This window comes from Diabrotica virgifera, chromosome 3, assembly GCF_917563875.1.
Source record: "Diabrotica virgifera virgifera chromosome 3, PGI_DIABVI_V3a".
Taxonomy (NCBI): Eukaryota; Metazoa; Arthropoda; class Insecta; order Coleoptera; family Chrysomelidae; genus Diabrotica; species Diabrotica virgifera.
In genome coordinates, this window is record NC_065445.1 from 173,664,138 (window position 1) to 173,685,920 (window position 21,783).

General features: G+C 32.2%; 1 protein-coding gene across 1 annotated transcript in view; it reads right to left on the bottom strand.

The window, feature by feature from the left end:
- The window catches only part of LOC114334842 (WD repeat-containing protein 48 homolog), a 160,711-nt gene that overhangs the window by 92,185 nt on the left and 46,743 nt on the right, over positions 1 to 21,783 (bottom strand). The window contains exons 7-8 of the mRNA XM_028284954.2: positions 20,472 to 20,576; positions 5,747 to 5,947 (exon numbers count right to left, since the gene is read on the bottom strand). Of these exons, the coding sequence (XP_028140755.1) occupies positions 5,747 to 5,947; positions 20,472 to 20,576 (306 nt within the window). The remainder of the gene's footprint in view (positions 1 to 5,746; positions 5,948 to 20,471; positions 20,577 to 21,783) is intronic.

The window sequence follows — 21,783 nt, forward strand, 5'->3', positions numbered from 1 at the left end:
GAATTTCGCCAAAGATTAAAGTACCTTTATTTTGCACAATATTGAAAAAATTTATTATAAAAAGTTGTTCAGAATTCAAAAACATGTATGGAGTATACAATTACATCTTTTTAATTGAAATATTGTGAACTATAAAGTATTTTACTCTTGAACAAAATTTATATTTTTTGACAAACCTTGTATATAATTGATAAAATTTGATAAATTGTGGTTGTATCTTAGTTTCTAGACCATGCAAAACTTTTTATAAAGAATAACTTTTTTTCGTAAAACTAATAATATCGAGAAAATTAATTTAAGATAATTTGAGAAATTTTCATTTTTTTTTCAATTAGAAGAATGTAGTTGCATAGTAGAACATTATTTTTAAGTCTAAATAAATTTTCATAATAACAATTTTCAATCTTGTGAAATATATAAAGATACTTAACTTTTGACAAAAATTCATATTTTTTGACATCTCTCATATACTATTAATAAAACTTAATATCAGATGAGTGCATCTTCGGTTTTAGACCATGCAGAACTTTTTATGAAGAATATATATATATTTTTCGTAAAATCAATAATAAAAAAGTTTTCCATATGGTTCCAACTTACAGGGACATACTGTATATATTCGTATATTAGTAATTATTCATTTGTTTTTAATTTTTAATATTATTAAAATATATATTATTCATTTTAATTTTCAAAACATAAATTTTATGATAATATTAAATCCACTTTGTAAATATTTGATTAGTTTTACTTACATGACTGAAACAGTATAGACATTTGCTCAATAATCAAAAATTTCGCTTACAAATCCTACACCGATACAGTTAATTTCTGGTCCGAAATAGCATAGGATATGTAACTAATATTCTGCATACAAAACCTACCCGAATTCAGTCGCCCCCATGACTGAAATAGTATAGGTTTTGTAAATTCGCGTCCAGGATATTTGCACAGCACACTCCGGTTAAATTTATCTATGGACATTTGTCGATATGTAAACATTAAATGACGTTTTTTCTGCATCTTTTTTATAACAACTCGAGAATAATTGAACCAATTTGGCTAATTTGGATTTTAAAACATTTGTAGAAGTTCAAGGACGGCTTAAAAACAATTTTCACATCACTAAAACTGAGGCTATCTTCGTGTATATTTACTTTTTTACGTTTTCCGTGACCAGGAAAATTGTTAGAATAAATTTATAATTATTAAAATGTATTGCATTAATGCACAAACTAAATATTTGATAGTAATGAAATTGTAAATAATGAATAAAATCTATATTATATTTAACCCATTTTGAAAAATACTGAAATCAGTAAACACAGTTTTTAAAGAAAAAAGGGTGTCAGTCTGTCTAGGACAGTGCCTAACTTCGGTATCATTTTATTATTTATACTTTAAACAAATTATACAGTGATAAGCGCGCTAATAATCAGCAAAATAGCACAGAAGATGGAAAACATAATAAATTGCGAAACAAAAAGAGATGAAACTAGTGGAGGTGGAAATGATCGTTATAAACATATAAATTAACATTACATTACATACTTTTCCACCTTTAGACGTCTGTGACAGGAATATTTTATAAGATTCTACTGTCACAGTGACAGTTGTCATTTGTCACACTCCTTTGACGTCTAAATGTGGGAAACTATGTAACGTAATGTTAATTTATATGTTTATAACGATCATTTACATCTCCACTAGTTCCATCTCTTTTTGTTTCGCAATGTATTATGTTTTCCATCTTTTGCGCTATTTTGCCGGTTATTAGCGCGCTCATCACTGTACACGTATGTTATATTAAAATATTATTTCTAAAACTGATTAAAGGAATTTATTTATTTATTATTTAGATTTGAAACAAATTATTATGTTATATATTAAAATATGGCTAAAAGATGGCTAACGCCATCTACTAACGTATCAACAAGGCATACGTTTGTTGACAGAAGCGTCAAAGACTATTTAAATAAATATCATTTGATACTTAATTAATTATTGTATAAAATAAATAAGATGTTTAAAAATAAAATTTGAATACAGGTTGAAAGGAATTTATTAACAACTAATATTAAAAATGATAGTAGAAATACATAGGTTTTATAAAATTTAATAAAGGAATTTTATTATTTATTTATTATTTACATTTAAACAAATTAAAATATGTAATTAACTTAATTATTATGTTTGCTCCTAACGCTACCTACTAACTTTGTAGGTAACTAAAACAAAGCATCCGTTGTTTAGTTCTGACAGACCCGTCAAAGAGTAAATATTGTTTTGAAATATTATATTAATAATTATTTGAAATTTTGTTGATCCTAAAATTTTGGCTGCGAATATGGTGAAACCTAAAAAATATAATACCGATGAAGAACGCTGGAAGCTAGCACAAACCATACATACTCTAAACCTTTTACGTAAACGGTCAAGGTCAAGAAAGCAAATTACTTGTCTTGACACATTTAACAATTAACAGTTAAATTAATGGGTTATTTTTGTATTTACTTCACAATTTGTGGCTTAATTATTAGTGGTGTTACCTTTTTTATCAGTTTTTATCCGGTTTTATGAGTAGAATTTTTAGTTTACAGTGATGAGCGCGCTAATAACCGGCAAAATAGCGTAAACGATGGAAAACATAATACATTGCGAAACAAAAAGAGATGAAACTAGTGGAGATGGAAATGATCGTTATAAACGTATAAATTAACATTACATTACATAGTTTCCCACCTTTAGACGTATCAGAGGAGTATGACAACTGTCACTGTGACAGTAGAATTTTATAAAATACTCCTGTCACAGACGTCTAAAGGTGGGAAACTATGTAATGTAATGTTAATTTATAGGTTTATAACGATCATTTCCACCTCCACTAGTTTCATCTCTTTTTGTTTCGCAATGTATTATGTTTTTCATCTTTTGCGCTATTTTGCCGGTTATTAGCGCGCTCATCACTGTATGTTTCCACATGTAAATAAAACAAGATTTTGCTCCATAGGTTTCCAAATCACAGAAAGCATCTCCATAGATTTCATCCAAGGTTGTAAAAGATTACACGCAAATACAGTTCCGACTTTAAAGTTCTCAAGTAAGGTATTTATCTAAAAAATCTTCCTACAAGTTATTCTTTCGACAATTTTCATTCAACTAAATATTAAACATTGATTTATTACAAAAACACTGCTTTCACATGACAGTAGTGTTTACCATTTTGGTAACAAATTGTAATATTTGAAGTTACAGTAAAACTATGATTTTTGTTTTATTGGTATTTCAGTCCTACTATTCAGTAGCGGAATTTTTTAACGCAATTTAGACTTTTAGTATTTTTTATGTAAATAGTACTTTTAAGATAATTTTAAGTTATAAAATTTGTGTTACTCTAAGAGTCATGTAACGCTCGATGTTAGGCATTTCTCGTAAGGATCGAATTACGAACAAGGAAATAAGAGAAGAACAGAAGTGACAGATGCCATAGAAAGAATAATGATCCTAAAGTGGAACTGGACAGGGCACATAGCTAGAATGTCGGATAACAGATGGACACAGCGAATAATACACTGGAGACCAAGACAAGAAGCATACCGAAGTAGAGGTCATGCTCCAACAAAATGGTCTAATGACATAAAGCGGATCGACAAAAATTTAATGCAAACAGTACAAAACAGAAATACATGAAAAAGTCTGAGGGAGACCTATATCCAGCAGTGGATAGATCCGGGTTGAATGATGATGATGTAATTTCGAAAGATTTACTGTAATGGCATAAAGAAAACCTGTACTGCGTGAATATTCAGAATGAAAGGTCAAAAAATGGGGGTCTGTAGACAATTGGAGAAATTTTTAGATAAATCCAAGGCCCAACCCACTACACCTACAACCTAAGCTATTTTTGTGTAGATCCCAACTGCACCCACTTGTCTAAACTAACATTTTTGTGAGCTACATCTTACTTAATTTTGAAAATAATTTTCCCACAACTACAGTTCTCTAAGAAATTAATGCACCACCTTAAAAATGGGTTATTTTTGATGTCTCCAATTTCCTTAAGCTATTGTCCGATTTAAGTGCTTTTTTAATATGTTATAACCTTATTCTTTGACAATATCGCTGTAATAATACTGTTGCTAGACAGGTAATTTCATTGTGTACCGGGTGTACCAATCAAACCGTGTTTTTTCTCGAAGTTCACCACACCCTGTGGAATATTAAAGCCCAACTCTAGCCTCAGGTTTTCTTAACAGTCTGTTTTTGAATAATAAAAAAGTTAGGTACTTTAACAACTAGCCTAGTTCTTCACCAATACAAGGTGTGCGACAAACTTTAAGGGATAAATCTGCGTGAAAAATAATGACAGTTTGCGTTATAAACATATGTCCGCAAATGCTTCGTTTCCGAGATACGGGATGTTGAAATTTTTCTTACAAACTAACGATTTATTTATTGCTATAAAACCGGTTGAGATATGCAAATAAAATTTGGTAGGTTTTAAGAGGTAGTTATTGCGCATTTTTTGACATACAATTAAGAATTTTATATTCTCCATTGGCACGCGTACGGGTCATATTACCCGTATTTACGCCAATGGTAAATATAAAATTCTCAATTGTATGTCAAAAACTACGCAATAACTACCTCTTAAAACCCACCAAATTTCATTTCCATATCTCAACCAGTTTTAGAGCAATAAATAAATCGTCAGTTTGTACGAAAAATTTCAACACCCCGTATCTCGCAATGGAAGCATTTGCGGACATACGTTTATAAAGCAAACTGTCATTTCTTTTTCATAAAGAATTACCCCTTACAAGTTTGTCGCACGTTTGTATTGATGAAAAAAATTGGCTTGTATTTAACTGAACACCAATTTAAAATCGATATGACCTCCAATCGTTTGTCATTTGGCATCAAATATCTAGTTGTTAAAGTACCTAACTTTTTTATTATCCAACGTAAGCGACTGAATAAAAAACATAATATTAAGAAAACCTGAGGCTATAGTTGAGTTTTAATTTAAGTATTTTATAAATGCTAGACTATTCCACAGAGTGTGGTGAAATTTGAGACAAAAACACAGTTTGATTGGTACACCCGGTATACAATGACAATTTAGCTGTCTAGCAACAATATTATTACAGCGATGTTGTTACAGAATAAGGCTACAACATATTAAAAATTACTTAAATCGGACAACAGGTTTAGGAAATTAAAGACATCAAAAATGACTCTTTTTTTAAGGTGGTGCGTTAATTTCTTGGAGAAGTGTATATGTAATAAATTTAGTCGTTATTGAGATTATTAGTAGCATTCTTTTCTTAATAATCGACATCTGACTGCATGTGAAGTTTATTTGTGAGCCACTGTTTTCCAAAATTCATTAAAAAGCAACATGGTTGTGTCATAAAAGTGGTACACTTTTTGCCATAATGCAAGCTTTCAGTTGACCTCTGGAATTAATTTCTAAATATGCTCAACCAGGAGTGCCTTCTATCATGCAATGTTGAAGTGGCTATACAGCGTTTCTCGTTAAGAACGGAACGTTGCTTAAATATGCCGATGTATTTCTTATGAACGATAGAAGCGCGCCGATACCATGCCGTACTGATTAGAATGAACCGTATATTGGCAGTCGAGTAGTCACCCGTGCCCGAAAGGTTTGGCAACATTGATCTCCATAAGCACAATGTTCCGTTCTTTACGTGAAACAAAGTATAGTTTGGTTTAATTTACTTACTCTAAGAACATCATATATCGCTACGTTATCTTGAGCATCTTTAGTCAGGATGTGCCTTTTGTCGTTTAAAACTACTGCCTGCCTAATCGCCGCACCTCCTTGTATTAAAGATAACGGATTGGTGGGCATCCGAACTTCTTCTTTAAAATGCTTTTCGGTTGGTAATTTCCAACATCTAATACTCGAATCGGATGTTGATACCTAAAATGTGTAATTGTATATTAAAGATTGTACCTACACTGCGCGCCAATGGCAGCTAATCTGGAAAGCTCAACGTAGGTGGCGCTTGTGTAGTTGGAGGTCACGTCAACTATTCAAATCAATCTTTTAATTTGAGTCTTTGAATTTAATGTGAGAAAATAAAATGCCTCATTTTTGTGCTGTGCCTTTGTGCTTATCGAGAATATCAGGATACAGGTTTCCCAAAGATATTCTGATGAGAAAAAAGTGGATTGTAGCAACAACAAGGGATAAATATCTGCCGACAATAAATGCACGTATCTGCAATAAACATTTTGTTTAAACAGATTACGTATTGCCCCTGGATTCGACTGTAAAAAATCGAATACCACACTATAAAACTCAGATCAACATAAATATTTTTATTTTGGTCTGAGCTATAGAAATAAAATATTAAGAAGATGATTAATGTAGCTTACCCTTCGATAAGGATATCGAAAGAAAATGGAAGAACTGAAACTTATTAATGAAAAGGCGCTTCAAGATATTAATCAATTACGAAATGAATTAAAGATCTCCAACGAAAGAATACAAAAAGTATAAAGAGAGGGAAGAAGGAAAAATATTGTGATTCAAGGACTGCAGATTGACACCGATGAGCCACTCTTGCTAGGGAATGAGGTAGAAAAATTCATAGAAAAGGAAATGAAAAAGTAAATGTTAATGAAGCAAGACAGAAAAGACCAAAGTAATGCAAAATGAGATGAAACTCAAACAACTGAAAGAAAGAATATACATAAATGATGATCTGACAAAGAACGGAAAGGGAAATAATGGCCAAAATAAGAAGAATTGCTAAGCAAGAGAAAATCAAAAGAAATAGCACAAAAACAGGGTACCAAAGACTGACAATAAAAAATGAATTATGAAAATGGAAGAAAGAAAAGGGGCAGCTGGAAAGAATAGAGGAAGATATTGCAAAATACTAGAATTGAATGCAGTATTATTAGGAGACCCAACAAAGATGACCCGGCAAAGAAAACGGAAACGAGAATCGAAAAATAATAAACGAGATAATGGCAATAAAGAAGAACGAGTTAAAATGGCGACGTGGAATATAAGAGGATCATCCAAGGAACGAAAACTGAAGCATATAGTAGACGAAGCCAAAAAATATAAATTTGATCTTGTGGCAACAAGAGACTAAGAAACTGGGACAGGGCAGCTATAAAATAGATATGGCTATATAAACACTGGAGGCTGTTAAAGGGCTTCCTTTTTTTCCAGTAACTCTCGCACTCCTTCTCGTCAATTCATTTTTCAACGTACAAACAGTCCAAGATCCGTATTTTTTGCCATCATTTATTATTTATTAAATAGTAAACAAAAACACCATATACAAACTTCACGAATTGTCAAAACGTTGACCCCCAACTACACTAGCGCCGCCAAGCGGGAGCAACGGCGTACACAGTTGCCATTGAAGTACAATTAAAGTGGAAGAAGTATGAAATGGGTTCCTAAGTTTGTCAAGTTTGCGTTTTTGAAGATTTTTATAATGAAATTTAATATATTTTTATCATTTACATTAGAACAAATAAATAATATTTAGGTACCAATAATTGTTCACGGTGTTCAAGAGAAAATCTAGATAAAATTTAAACTAGCACCCTATTTTTGTTGGCTGTATGTTTGCAGTATCACTTGTTGATAAAAAATATCTCAAAATTAAAATCGGCTATGGGTCACTTTTCTACGCATGCGCAAAAGAATCTTTTTCTATTTATTTTTCTTTTTTATATTTTTCTTCATCTGTATAATCGGCATTTCACCTATTTTCATATGTATCAGTCTATATATGAGGTGTAGATGCAAAAAAGGTCGCCACTCCTACACCCGGGCTTCCTCCTAAAACCCGCAAGGGAGGGGATCTGTCCGACAAAATACATGGGACTTTTTAGTAGTCTGACGTTCGAAACCTGTAACCTGTTCCACAATTAAAACTTCCCCTGTTCCAGTGTTCCCATACATCAAAGTTTGTCCGACTAGACACAGTTAAGCTATTGAGAGGCAACAATATTTTGTCGAGATATTTGGCACGCATATTCGTAATATATGAGTAAAGAATGGCGGTACATAGCCCAATTTGAGAAATATATTAGTATGTGGAAATTACTCTGTAATTAAATACAATATTAAAAAACGACAATATTAGGGACGGCATAGCCGAGTGGTAGTGTGCTAGGCTAGCGTGCCGGTGGTCCGGAGTTCAAATCCTACCGCCGGCAAAAACAACTAGACATTTTTAAAAATGTTTATAGGCCCCAGGTCGACTCAGCCTGAATAAAATGAGTACCTTGGGTAAAACCAGGGGCAATAATAGGCGGTTGAAGCGTAGCACTGGCCCTGTTACCTTCCTTGTATACCGTAGGCCCTAGATATAGCAGACTAACCTGCTATACTTCCAAAGCCACGTGAGCGGTATAAAACGGGAGACTATTATTATTATTAAAAAACGAGCCTGTACGGCCATTAAGAAGAACAAAAACATACACTTTCTAAAATAAACTTTTTACCCCATGCCTATTTTGTGTCATTTTGGACCAACTAAAATTTTTTATTTCTAACAAGAAATCGAACATATATATATATAACTAATAACTAATTAGGCAACATAGAGAAATTGTCACTGTCATTTTGACAAACCTGCGTCAGATTTTCTCTTATCTGTTGTGTTATCTTTATCAATATCTGTTCAGTGCAGTAGTATATTATTTTAAGAATTTGTTATTGTTGTTTCATAGGAAAGTAGTGTTTATTTATAGTTAATTTATTATATTGTTGTGTAATAGAACTAAGTTGTTGGCCTATTTGGAAAAAAAATAGATTATTGTTAATTGTGAGTTTTAGTTATATGTAGGTAGGTAAGTATATTTTACGTAAAAATATTTCGAATTTTAATGCGAGTATATAAAGTTTTAGGAGGATTTTTATTCTAAAAATATTATCAATAGTTTAACAAAATGGGAAAAATTCATTTAGGTCTATTTAAAAAAAGGGTTGAAACTAGTTAGACTGCTAGTTAGGTAAATAAAAAAGACGGCTCTCTTCACAACGAAATGATTATTTATTATTATTATTTCGTGCAAATACCTGTTAACATAAAATTTTCACCCATTTTGGTTTATTTTTATAAATATTTATTTACTAATTAGTATGGTATAACTAGACCCAAACCCAGACATCCAAAGTGAAATTTATCCTCCAACACCAAATTGTTCTATATGGTCCACATAATGTTCAGAAAAAAGTCACACCATTTTAAGCGTCGAGTTTGGGGGGAGAAGGGAGAGAAATCGGTAAATTCGTAGTTTTTTACGTTATTCGTCAATATTTCTAAAACTATGCAGTTTAGCATGAACAACCTTCTATACAAAAATATTGTACATAAAGACGAAGCAAGTTTTCAATCCTAATAGTAAATTAATAATATTGAAAAATATTAAAAATCACTAAAAGATTTTTAAATTGAAAACTTATTGGTACATTTTCATGGTAACACCTCCAAGACTTCTATAATTTGCAAGTCATATGGATGCTGCAGTGAAGACGAAAGGGAAGGAATTCTACACCTTGCAATTCATATCCCCCGTCTGCAGCCGGCAAAGTTCACAAAGCCGGCAAATGGTACACATTTTTATTTTATTGTACATAAAATTTGAAATAAAAAAGGCCCTATCCATAATCCTTCTAAAATGAACGGTTCTAAAGTTACGGAGATGGTATATTATTGAATAAAGTTGGGCTGCAGCTGGACTGTATATTAGGTGTGGTTTTCTTTTTTGTGTTTCCAATGGTTTTAAATAATGTTATACTGATTTACATCTACTAATTGAACATATATTATGGAAAAAGTTACAAACCAGTATATGAAACAAAAATGTATCTTACATCAAACATTAAAATTACTAAGGCAACAAAATACAGATCTTCTTCTATTCTTCTTTCAAATTCTTGAAGGTGGGCTAAAAGGAAAACTGTACATACCCCCCACCTTGAAAGAAAGTCTTTCAACATTAAGTTGCAGCCAAAGGAAGAAGGCACAAATTGGCTACGGCTCTTTTTATATTTCCTCTGGAAGTGCGTAGGGACGCCACTCGTGCTACACCATTAGAACCAGTATGGAGGTGGGTAACTCGTCCTAACGTCCATTGCATAGGACCTTGATGAGGTTCTTTAAGAAGAACAAGATCATTGATCTTTAATTTAAATTTATTTTCCTTCCATTTTTGCCTGGACTGCAATTCAGATAAATACTCCAATGACCATCTCTGCCACAAGTGCTGTCGAAGCTGTTGAAGTCTTTCGAAATGGTCCAGCCGATTAACGTTAATTTCTGTGAAGTTCTTCTCAGGTATAGAGGTAAGAGGTCTTCCAATTAAGAAATGTGAAGGTGTGAGACAGGAAAAGTCGTCAGGATCGGAAGAAAGAGGAGTAAGAGGTCGTGAATTTAAAATTGACTCAACTTGAACTAGAATTGTTTGAAAATCTTCATATACGAGAAGAGCTTTGGAGAGAACACGCTTTAAATGTCCTTTCATGGACTTTACACCAGCCTCCCAAATACCACCGAAATAAGGGGAGTAAGCAGGAATAAAATGCCAAGCAATTCCTTGGGAGGCACAAGAGGAAGATATATTTTCATTATTAATATTTAAAAATTTTCCAAGTTCCAAAAGATGATTGTTGGCACCTACAAAGGTAGTACCATTGTCTGAATACAGGGCTTGGGGTTTTCCCCGCCTGGAAATAAATCGTTTCAAAGCTGCTATGAAGGCAATACTTGTCAGGTCAGTAACGATTTCTAGGTGAACCGCCTTCGATGAGAGGCAAATAAATAGGCTAATATAAGCCTTATAAGTTTTAAATCCGCGACCGCGTCTGTCTTTTAAAACAAAAGGTCCCGCATAGTCAACTCCAGTATTAATAAAGGGAAGGTATGGAGTCACTCTTATTTCTGGGAGATTTCCCATAAGGGGAAAGTTGGAAACGGGTCGAGCCTTAAAACAAATAAAACAGCGATGAACTACCTGACGGGCCAAAGTCTTGCCGTGTATTGGCCAATAGGTTTCGCGAATTGAATAAAGCAAGTGTTGAGAACCGGCATGCATTAGCCTCAGGTGCTCATGTTCAAATAATAATTTGGAAAGACGATGCTTTGGAGAAATTATGATGGGATGTTTCTTATCATATGAGTAAGAAGATTGATGTAATCTACCCCCCACCTTGAGTAATCCACTTGCATCAAGAAAAGGATTCAAAGATAACAGTTTACTGTTAGATAAAATAGTTTTTCCATTCAACAAGCTAAAATATTCAGTATAAAATGATTCACGTTGAGTGAATTTGACTAAAATACTTAGAGCTAAATCAAGCTCTTCTACAGAAAGAGTTCCAGATTTCATCTGCTGGGCCTTGAGTACAGCAGATGAGTTATGAATGAATCTCAAACAGTAGGTAAACGAACGCTTTAAACGACCAATTCTAGAATATCTATCAAAGGGAAATTTAAAACTTTCTATAGACATCACTGAAATTATTTTTGGTTGTTTAGTTTCAAGTTTAGTTTTCAATTCTAATGGTGTAAATGGCCATTCTTCAATAGATTTCAACAGAAATTCGGGGCCATGCCACCATAAATTACAGGATATGAGATTAGAGGGATTGATTCCCCTAGAAATAAAATCTGCGGTATTCTTTTTCTCATGAACATCTTTCAGTGCGTCACAGTTTTTCGATTTTTCTCTAACGCATTAAATTGTATGTGATAAAAAAAAAGGCACGTCTGTGAATACTTTGGTAATTATTGTAGTTCGGTGATTATTCTAGTTGTCGATAGATGGCGCCATAATCAAAAAAGAATTATTTATTAAATAAAATAATAATATTATCAATATAATCTGTACAATTTATAAGACTATACAAATGAAAGAAAATACCATTTTATAAATGCAATAGACACAATTGATTTGGTTTTATTCCAAATTGAAAATAAAATTTGACAACTGTCAGATTTAACTAAAATGTCACGTTAGAATAAATGTCATAAATGTGTATTATCACGGACTTACGTTTTTTTCTATAATTTGTGACGCACTGAAAAATGTTCATGAAAAGGAGAATATTCTTGTTCGTGCTTATATGTCGTCAGGAAAAATTGCTGGTGAGAGATTGAATCTCTGACACCCTGTTAGCTACGAATGTTTGTAATAAATGAGGTGAGGTTTGAATCCATGAAAGGGCTACAGTTAAGTCAGACCAAAGAAAAATATTATGAATATTAATCGATAAAGATTCAAGAACTTTCTTTAATAATCTGCTCAAAATCAGGGCAGAACATAGTTCAAGACGAGGTATTGTTACCTTTTTCAAAGGTGCCACCCTAGATTTGGCGCAGAGCAATTCGATTTGAACCTTTCCAAATGCATCAATGGAACGAACGTAAATGCATGAGCCATAAGCAAGTTCAGATGCATCACAGAAACCGTGAAGTTCATTTGGGACAGAATCATGTAACTTGACGTTACGAGGTACCTCAAGATCATTTAATTTAAGCAGTTGCTCCCGAAAGACCATCCGTTCAGTATGAATTGGTGAAGGTACTGATTCATCCCAACTTAAGTTCTCTAACCACAATTGTTGTATTAACACTTTGGCCTTGATAATGAGTGGACTTAAGAGTCCTAACGGATCAAATATACTGGCAATACTTGAAAGTATCGTGCGCTTCGTTATCACACTAGAAAAAACTTCGGAAGAAATAGTATATTTAAGCGAATCGGAGCTTTGAAGCCAATGAAGACCCAAAGCTTTCGTCATATTATTGGAACCAAAGGTATATGTAGTGTCCTGAGATTCAATAATTTGTTTGATGCCTTTTAGAACCAAGACTTCATTGGATACCCATTTACGAAGAGGAAAACAACCTTTAGCTAAAATGGCTACGATTTGGTTACAATGCAAAATAAGTTCAGAAATGGAATCGGAGCCAGTTAGCAGATCATCCACATAGAAATCATTATCTATAATTTTAGATGCCTCAGGATACTCATTTAAGTGTTCCTCAGAAAGTTGTATTAAACATCGAGTAGCTAAAAAACTTGCCGAAGCAGTACCATAGGTCACAGTATTCAGACAAAAAGTTTGCAAAGGTTGGGAAGGATCTGATCGCCAAACTATTTGCTGAAAGTTTCTTTGAGAAGGATCGATTAAAATTTGACGGTACATTTTTGCAATATCAGCGGATACCACATAAGAATGTTGTCTAAATCTCAGAATTATTGAAATTAAATCATTTTGAACTACTGGACCTACCATTTGTAAGTCATTCAACGAAACTCCAGATGTAGTGGGTGACGAACCATTAAATACAACTCGAAGTTTTGTAGTTAGGCTATCTTCTTTTTCCACTCCATGATGAGGAAAATAGAAATTAACTAGAGACTCATTATTACATGGAGACATGTGACCCATAGATAAGTATTCGTTCATAAAATCGGAATATTTTTCCTTTAACATAGGAGGAGTCTTTTGAAACTTACGCTCAAGAGACATAAATTTACTTCTAGCAATAGATTTTGACTCACCTAATTGATCAAGAGAGTCCTTAAAGGGAATTACTGAAATGACTGAAAATGTTCCTCGCAAGAGATTTCTTCCTTCGAACGTGGAGAAGAAGTAGAAATTTCCTCTATTTCCCAAAAGCGAGATAAATCGTTTACATCAGATAACCGGGAAACATTACAGATTGTCCGGTTAGACGCAGTTTGAGCAATTGGGCCAGAAACAATCCATCCTAATCTCGTTTTCTGCAAGATGGGACCAACGCGATTTAATTTTATCTGTCCTACACACAGCAAGTTATAAAATAGACCTGCTCCAATTAACAAATCTATCGATGAGTTAATATGAAAATTAGGGTCAGATAGCTGAATATTAGAAGGAATTCGTAAGGAAGATATATCAACATTACAACCAGGGAGCTGATCACATATTGAGTTAGTAATTAGACAATTGATAGAACTTTTGAACGAGGAATAGCAAGAACCAATTCGTAAATTACAATTGTATTTTAAATTCGAGGAAACTCGACCAAAGCCAGATACTGATACATTCAAACGGTTTTTTGCTATTCCCAATTTATCAAAAAAACTAGATACAATATAATTTGATTATGAAGCACTATCCAGGAGGGCACGACATTTGTGCGCAACTCCTGCGCTATCAAAAATATTCACTAGAACTGTCGATAACAGAACAGACTTGTATTCTGGAACATAGTTAGATAGGGTTTAAGTGTTGTGTACAGTCGAGTCAGATTGAATATTCGAAGATGACTGCACTGGATTGAAATATGAAGTTAAGTTATTTGAGTTGTCCGTATTGATATGCAAGAGAGAATGATGCTTTTTACCACATTTAGTACACTTTCCGTACTTACAATTTAAATTAATGTGGCCTGAATGTAGGCAATTGAAACATAATTTAAGCCTTTTAACATTTTCGGCCCGATCACAAATACTTGAATGATTGAAATCGGGAGACAGACTTATTTTATGATTGATGGATTTGCAGAAAGCACAAGAAGTTTGGGCGGCTACTAGAGCTCTTGAGGATTTCTTATCGGACCCGAATCGTTCTTTATTATTCTGTCCAAGGTTGGCATCAATTTTTTCCAAAACGTCAGCCTTACCTTTTAGAAAATTAATAAGATCCTTTAACGTTGCGTTTGAAGGTTTCTTAGATTCCCACTCCTTTGTGGTGTAGGAATCAAGTTTTTCTATTATAATAAATATAAGTAGGGTATCCCAAGTATCAACTGGTTGGTCTAATGATTTAAGTGACCTTAAATTACCTTGAAGTTCATCTATTAATTGCCTGATGCTTGATGATGCTTTGTGATTTTTGGGAGAGAAAAAAGACAGTTGGTGTGATTGTATATTAATAAATCTTTGTTTGCAAATCTTTCACATAGCATTTTCCACGCGACTGAGAAATTATCCAAAGACACTGGCAAACAACTAATGACCTTTTAGGCAACACCGCTAAGAGAGGATTTCAAGTAGTGAAATTTTTGAATAGGATTTATATCTGAATTATCTAAGATTATTGACTGAAACGAATCTCTATACTCTAACCATTTCTCGTAGCTCCCGCTATATTTTACAAGTTGAAGAGTAGGTAATTTGATGTTACAATTGACGTTAGGTCGACTAGAAGGACCTGCTTGGGGTTGAACATCGTTTTCTGAATTAATGTTATGCATAACTTCACTGGGATTGGACTTTGATAGTAGCGATTGTGTTTTAGTAATAACAGAGAAATAATATTTTTCGAATAACTCTCTTTGGGACGTTTCCTCCTCTAAATCGTTCACCTGACATTCAATTTCGGTTTGAATTTCATCGAAATTATCTAATAAATCTACAGCTTTGTTTAATCTTAATTTGATTTCCTCATATGGAATATTATAATCATCGTTGGAAATATTGGACTCTACATCTGTGATATAATTTTTAAAAATTGTCAATTTAGATTTAAGCCCTGCTCTCTTTCTCTTGTACCTCTCAACGTTAGAAACTTGACTATGATTTTCAATTTCGGACATTGTGACTTATATTGAAGTAAAAAAGAAGAAAATAAAATATGACAATAATTCTATAACGAGAAAAGTCACGTAAACTCACGTAAATGTCAGATAGTTTTGACAAACTAAATTAAATGCAGAATTGTCAAATATGAAGGATTGATATTAAAGAATTAGGTAATAAATTACAAAGTAACAACAAAAAATAATAACCAACTGGAAACTTAGGCGTCACGAGTGAATGATTAGACACTGTGACCTTAAATATCAAATAATCGATCAATAAAATAAACCAAATAAATATGAATAAATTTTATGACACTGGCGAATGATTAGACGCCGAAATTGTCAATTAAATAGGAAAATTAAATACAATTAAATTTTTATAACACTGGCGAATGACTATACGCCGAAATTGTTAATTTAATTATATTCAAACTACAAATTCGAAAAATAACAAGTATGAGTCAATTCTTATTCAATAAGAAAGTGGAATATAAGAAAAGGAATATAAGTTCTAACTTTTTAACTTCAACGGCTAAAAGTCGGCTTCTCGTTATTTTTCTTATAATCCGGCTAGAAGGACCAATTAATAAAGTGGGCTGGAGCTGGATTGTATATTAGGTGTGGTTTTCTTTTTTGTGTTTCCAATGGTTTTAAATAATGTTATACTGATTTACATCTACTAATTGAACATATACAGGGTGTTTCATTGGGAAAGTAACATACGTTAACTGTAGAAAGAGGACACTTAGGCGATCTCAAAAATACCATACTTAATGGGTCTTACTCCATTAATAACAGAGGTACTGGGTGTTTTATCTATTTTACCATTTTCTTATTTGGTTCATAACTTTTTAACCACACCGTATATTATTTTATATTTGGCACGCAAATATCCTATAAGGTGTACAATAAATTAATTTACTTACAAATGTAAAAAATCCAGGTCCGGATTAAAAATTATTAGAAAAATTTTCCGACCCAAAAACAACACCCTGTACATTAATTTTTTTTAAAATGGATTTTTTAGTGGAAAAGAGGATGAAAGACTAAATTTAGTGGTATACTTCGGCAAAATGATTTTTCTGGTCAAATTTTTAATTTGAATTCTGAAATTATGTGAATTGCGAGAGCTCTAAGTAGAAAAAAAATTAAATACAACTTACAACTTGTTAACCGCACTGTATATTTATTTTATATTTAACACGCGAATATTCTTTTAGGTGTCCAATCAATTATTTTATTTACAATTATAAAAAATCCAGGTCTGGATTAAAAAATATTGTAAAAACGTTCCGATCCAAAAAAACACCCTGTATATTAAATTTCTTTAAAATGGATTTTGCATTTGAAAAGAGGATGAAAATCTAAATTTAGTGGTATACTTTGAATTTTTGGCAAAATGATTTTTCTGGTCAAATTTTGAATTTGAATTCTGAAATTATGTATGTGAATTGCGAGAGCTCTAAGTAGAAAAAAAAATTAAATACAACTTACAACTTGTTAACAGCACTCCATATTTATTTTGTATTTAATACGCGAATATTCTTTTAGGTGTCCAATCAATTATTTTATTGACAATTATAAAAAATCCAGGTCTGGATTAAAAAATATTGTAAAAATGTTCCGACCCAAAAAAACACCCTGTATATTAAATTTTTTTAAAATGGATTTTGCATTTGAAAAGAGGATGAAAAACTAAATTTAGTGGTATACTTTGAATTTTCGGCAAAATAATTTTTCTGATAAAATTTTGTTGAATTCTGAAATTATGTCAATTGCGAGAGCTCTAAGTAGAAAAAATTAAAATGCGACTTAATTTTAATTAATACCATTATTTAATCTAAATTGGTAAAATGTTAAAACATTTCAGTGTTTTTTTATTATCTGTGACAAATAGTTTATGGCGAATATTCATCTTTAAATAATGAATAAATAATAATGAGTCAATAAAGAATACATCACTTTAATCAACAAAGTATCTAAAAATTATAACAAAACAGAGAAAATGTGCAGCATAACTATTCAAAACTAAAGTACTTATTCAAAATTACCACCATCAAAAATTATTGTTATGTGTCAAAATGTTAATATTTTACCAATTTAGATTAGATAATGGTATTAATTAAAATTAAATCATATTTTAATTTTTTTTATTTTGAGCTTCGCAATTCACATAATTTCAGAATTCAAATTCAAAATTTTACCAGAAAAATTATTTTGCCGAAAATTCAAAGTATACCATTAAATTTAGTTTTTCATCCACTTTTCAAATGCAAAATCCATTTTAAAAAAATTAATATACAGGGTGTTTTTTTTTGGGTTTGAAAAATTTATACAATATTTTTTAATCCGGACCTGGATTTTTTTTATTTGTAAATAAATTAATTGATTGGACACCTAAAAGAATATTCGCGTGTTAAATATAAAATGAATATACAGTGCGGTTGACAAGTTGTAAGCTGTATTTCAATTTTTTTTCTACTTAGAGCTCTCGAAATTCACATAATTTCAGAATTTAAATTCAAAATTTGACCATAAAAATCATTTTGCCAAAAATTCAAAGTATACCACTAAATTTAGTTTTTCATCCTCTTTTCAACTGAAAAATCCGTTTTAAAAAAATTTAATGTACAGGGTGTGGTTTTTGGGGTTGGAATATATTTCCAATTTTTTTTAATCCGGACCTGGATTTTTTACAATTGTAGATAAATTAATTTATTGTACACCTTAAACGATATTTGAGTGCCAAATATAAAATAAATATACAGTGTGGTTAAAAAGTTATGAACCAATTAAGAAAATGGCAAAATAGATAAAACACTCAGTATCTTTGTTATTAATGGAGTAAGACCCATTAAGTATGGTATTTTTGAGACCGCCAAGTGTCCCCTTTCTGTAGTTAACGTATGTTACTTTCCCAATGAAACACCCTGTATTATGGAAAAAGTTACAAACCAGTATATGAAACAAAAATGTATCTTACATTAAACATTAAAATTGCTAAGGCAACAAAATACAAATCTTCTTCTATTCTTCTTTCAAATTCTTGAAGGTGGGCTAAAAGGAAAACTGTACAATTATAATTGGTCCAAAAAGGCCTAACCCAGACATCCAAAGTAAAAGTTTTCCTCCAACACAAAATTGTCCTATATGGTCCACATATTGTTCAGCAAAAATTTACACCAATTTGAGCGTCCGGTTTGGGGGGGGGGGGGAGAAGGGGTCGGTAAATTAGTAGTTGTTTTACGTTTTTGGTCAATATTTCTAAAACTATGCTTTAGCGTAAATTATGTTCTATACTCAAAATTTTCTACATAAAATTTAAAACAAAAAAGTTCCAATACATAATTGTTATTAAATCAACGGTTCCAGAGTTATGGAGGGTGTAAAGTGGAGGTTTTCGATATTTTTTATATTTTTTGGGCAATTTATAATATTATTACTAATGAAAGAAATTTTTTTGTAAATAAAATTTGCTATTTCAGTGGCCGATGGTATGTTAGTGATAGGCCCTTGAAGAAACGTCAACCTCACCACCCAAAATCATCATCAATTGTCCAAATAATATAAAAAGTATCGAAAACCTCCACTTTTCACCCTCCGTAACTCTGGAACCGTTGACTTTATAACAATTATGTATAGTACCTTTTTTGTTTTAAATTTTATGTAGAACATTTTTGTATAGAACATTGTTTACGCTAAAGCATAGTTTTAGAACTATTGACGAAAAACCTAAAAAAAACTACTAATTTACCGACTTCTCTCCATCTCCCACCCAAACCGGACGCTCAAAATGATGTAACTTTTTTCTGAACAATATGTGGACCATACAGAACAATTTGGTGTTGGAGGAACACTTTTACTTTGGATGTCGGGGTTAGGCGTTTTTTTGGATCAATTACACTATACTACCTCCGTAACTGGAACCGTTCATTTTAGAAGGATTATGCATAGAACCTTTTTTATTTCAAATTTAATGTAGAACATTTTTGTATGGAAGTTGGTTCACGCTAAACCGCATAGCATTAGAAATATTGACGAAAAACGTAAAAAACTACGAATTTACCGATTTCTCCCCCCTCTCCCCCCAAACCCGACGCTCAAAATGGCTCAAAAACTTTTTTCTGAACATTATGTGGACCATATAGAACAATTTGGTGTTGGAGGATAACTTTCACTTTGGATGTCTGGGTTATGCCATTATTTGGATCAATTTTATCATACTAAATAATAAAATTGTTTTCTATTACTTCCATTAAGAGCTCCTATGAGTATAATTATTGTCAAAATATTGATCTTAGTAATGTCAAAGATTACCAATGTTGCCAACGTTTCACAGACCTTACGAAAAAAGGGATGATACTATCTCCCGAAGTTATATTGATGACGCGCTACTGTATGCTCTTAACAAATTTTCAGCTTGCTATTAATCAACTTTTTTTGGTACGCGGGATCCAGGCCTAATAGATACTCGCGTGTCAACTAGCGCGACGCTTACTGTATAGGTACCTTGATGAGCGCGCTAATAACCGCCAAAATAACTCAAAAGACGTAAAACATAATACGTTGTGTAATAAAAAGAGATGAAATTTGTAGAGGTGTAACATTATCGATAGGAACTTATAAATTTACATTAGATTACATAGTTTCTCACCTTTAGACGTCTGTGACAGGAGAATTTTATAAAATACAGGAGAATTTTATAATATTCTCCTGTCACAGTGACATTTGTCACACTTCTCCGATACGTCTAAAGATGGGAAACTACCGAATGTAAATTTATAGGTTCCTATCGATAATAATTGTACACCATTACTAGTTTTATCCCTTTTTATTCACAACATATAATGTTTTCCAATTTCTAGATGATAAACGTAAAATTCAATTACTTACCCACACGGCTTGGTGATCAGCAGTAAAACACATTTTTAAAATTGGAGCATCTTCTACACACACTGTAATACTGTTGGATATATTTTTTAAATCTGTCATTATCACCTACAACATAGCAGCAGATATTCTATTATTATTATTGTTGATATTAGAGATATAAGCTTATAAATTAGTTAAAAAAGTAAGTATTTTAGATTTAGATATATACACTTGCGGGTAAAAAATAGACTAAGTCGATGAATTGTAGTTTATGTTTTTTCATGTTGTCTTATTTGAATTAAAACTTCCAAAAAGAGCTCCAAAATATAAGTTTCATACAAATTGGCAAGGTGTTGTAAAATTTGCCTACTTTTGTATGGTATAGGAAGTGTGACCAACTAGTCCGAAAAATCCGGGACATGACCCGAATTACGAAGGCGTGTCCCGGCATCCCGGATAAGGCTTCCGGGCCATCCGAATTTTCAACGTTTTGGTAAAATTATATTATGAAATTTTGAATAGGTAGATATGTTATTCCTCTGAAGAAATTGGTGGGACGAAAAAAAGTTGACAATTTCACGAGTGTGATACTAATACCACAACCAAAACGCATGCATTTTATATCGTGGTATTATAGTTCTACGAAAACTCAAGCTGTTCACTTTTTTTCGTTTCTGTATTTTAAATATCGTCTCCTGAAAAGACGATTCAAAAACAATATCAATTCATGTATACAAATGAATCAGCTGTCCCAGGTATGCCGCATGCAACGAAGTAATAATGACTGATAAATGTTTTTTTTTTTCGGTTTTTGGAAAATGGCCCGATTTTCGTCTAAAAGTCCCGGATTTCTGGTATTTTTTTTTCAGCCTTGTCCCGAATTCGACTGAATTGGAGTTGGTCACACTAGGTATAGGGAGTGCAGCAAACATTGTAACGGGCATGTTATGCGCAATGTAGACCTCTATTAATTTGCCAGAGGTCCTCTCAGTCGCTTTTAACCCTTTCGATCATGCATTTTTGTTTTTTAAGATAAAAATTTGAAATTAGGTAGACATATTACTTTCATTTTTTTTTTTACTTTTTGGCGTACTCAAAATAATTCCTTGTTATCCCTTTTACGGGATGTTTATTGTACGGTAAATTGTACATTGTAAACAAACGATGTATACTACCTGTACAATATATTGCACATTGTGAGTAAATTGTAGTGGCTCTTGCGACTTTAGAAACCAAAATACAATTAAAAATCATGTATCTGCAACTTATTATTTATTTAACAATAAAACACTGAAAACGTTTGTTTTCTATACTTCCACAAAATTTATTATAA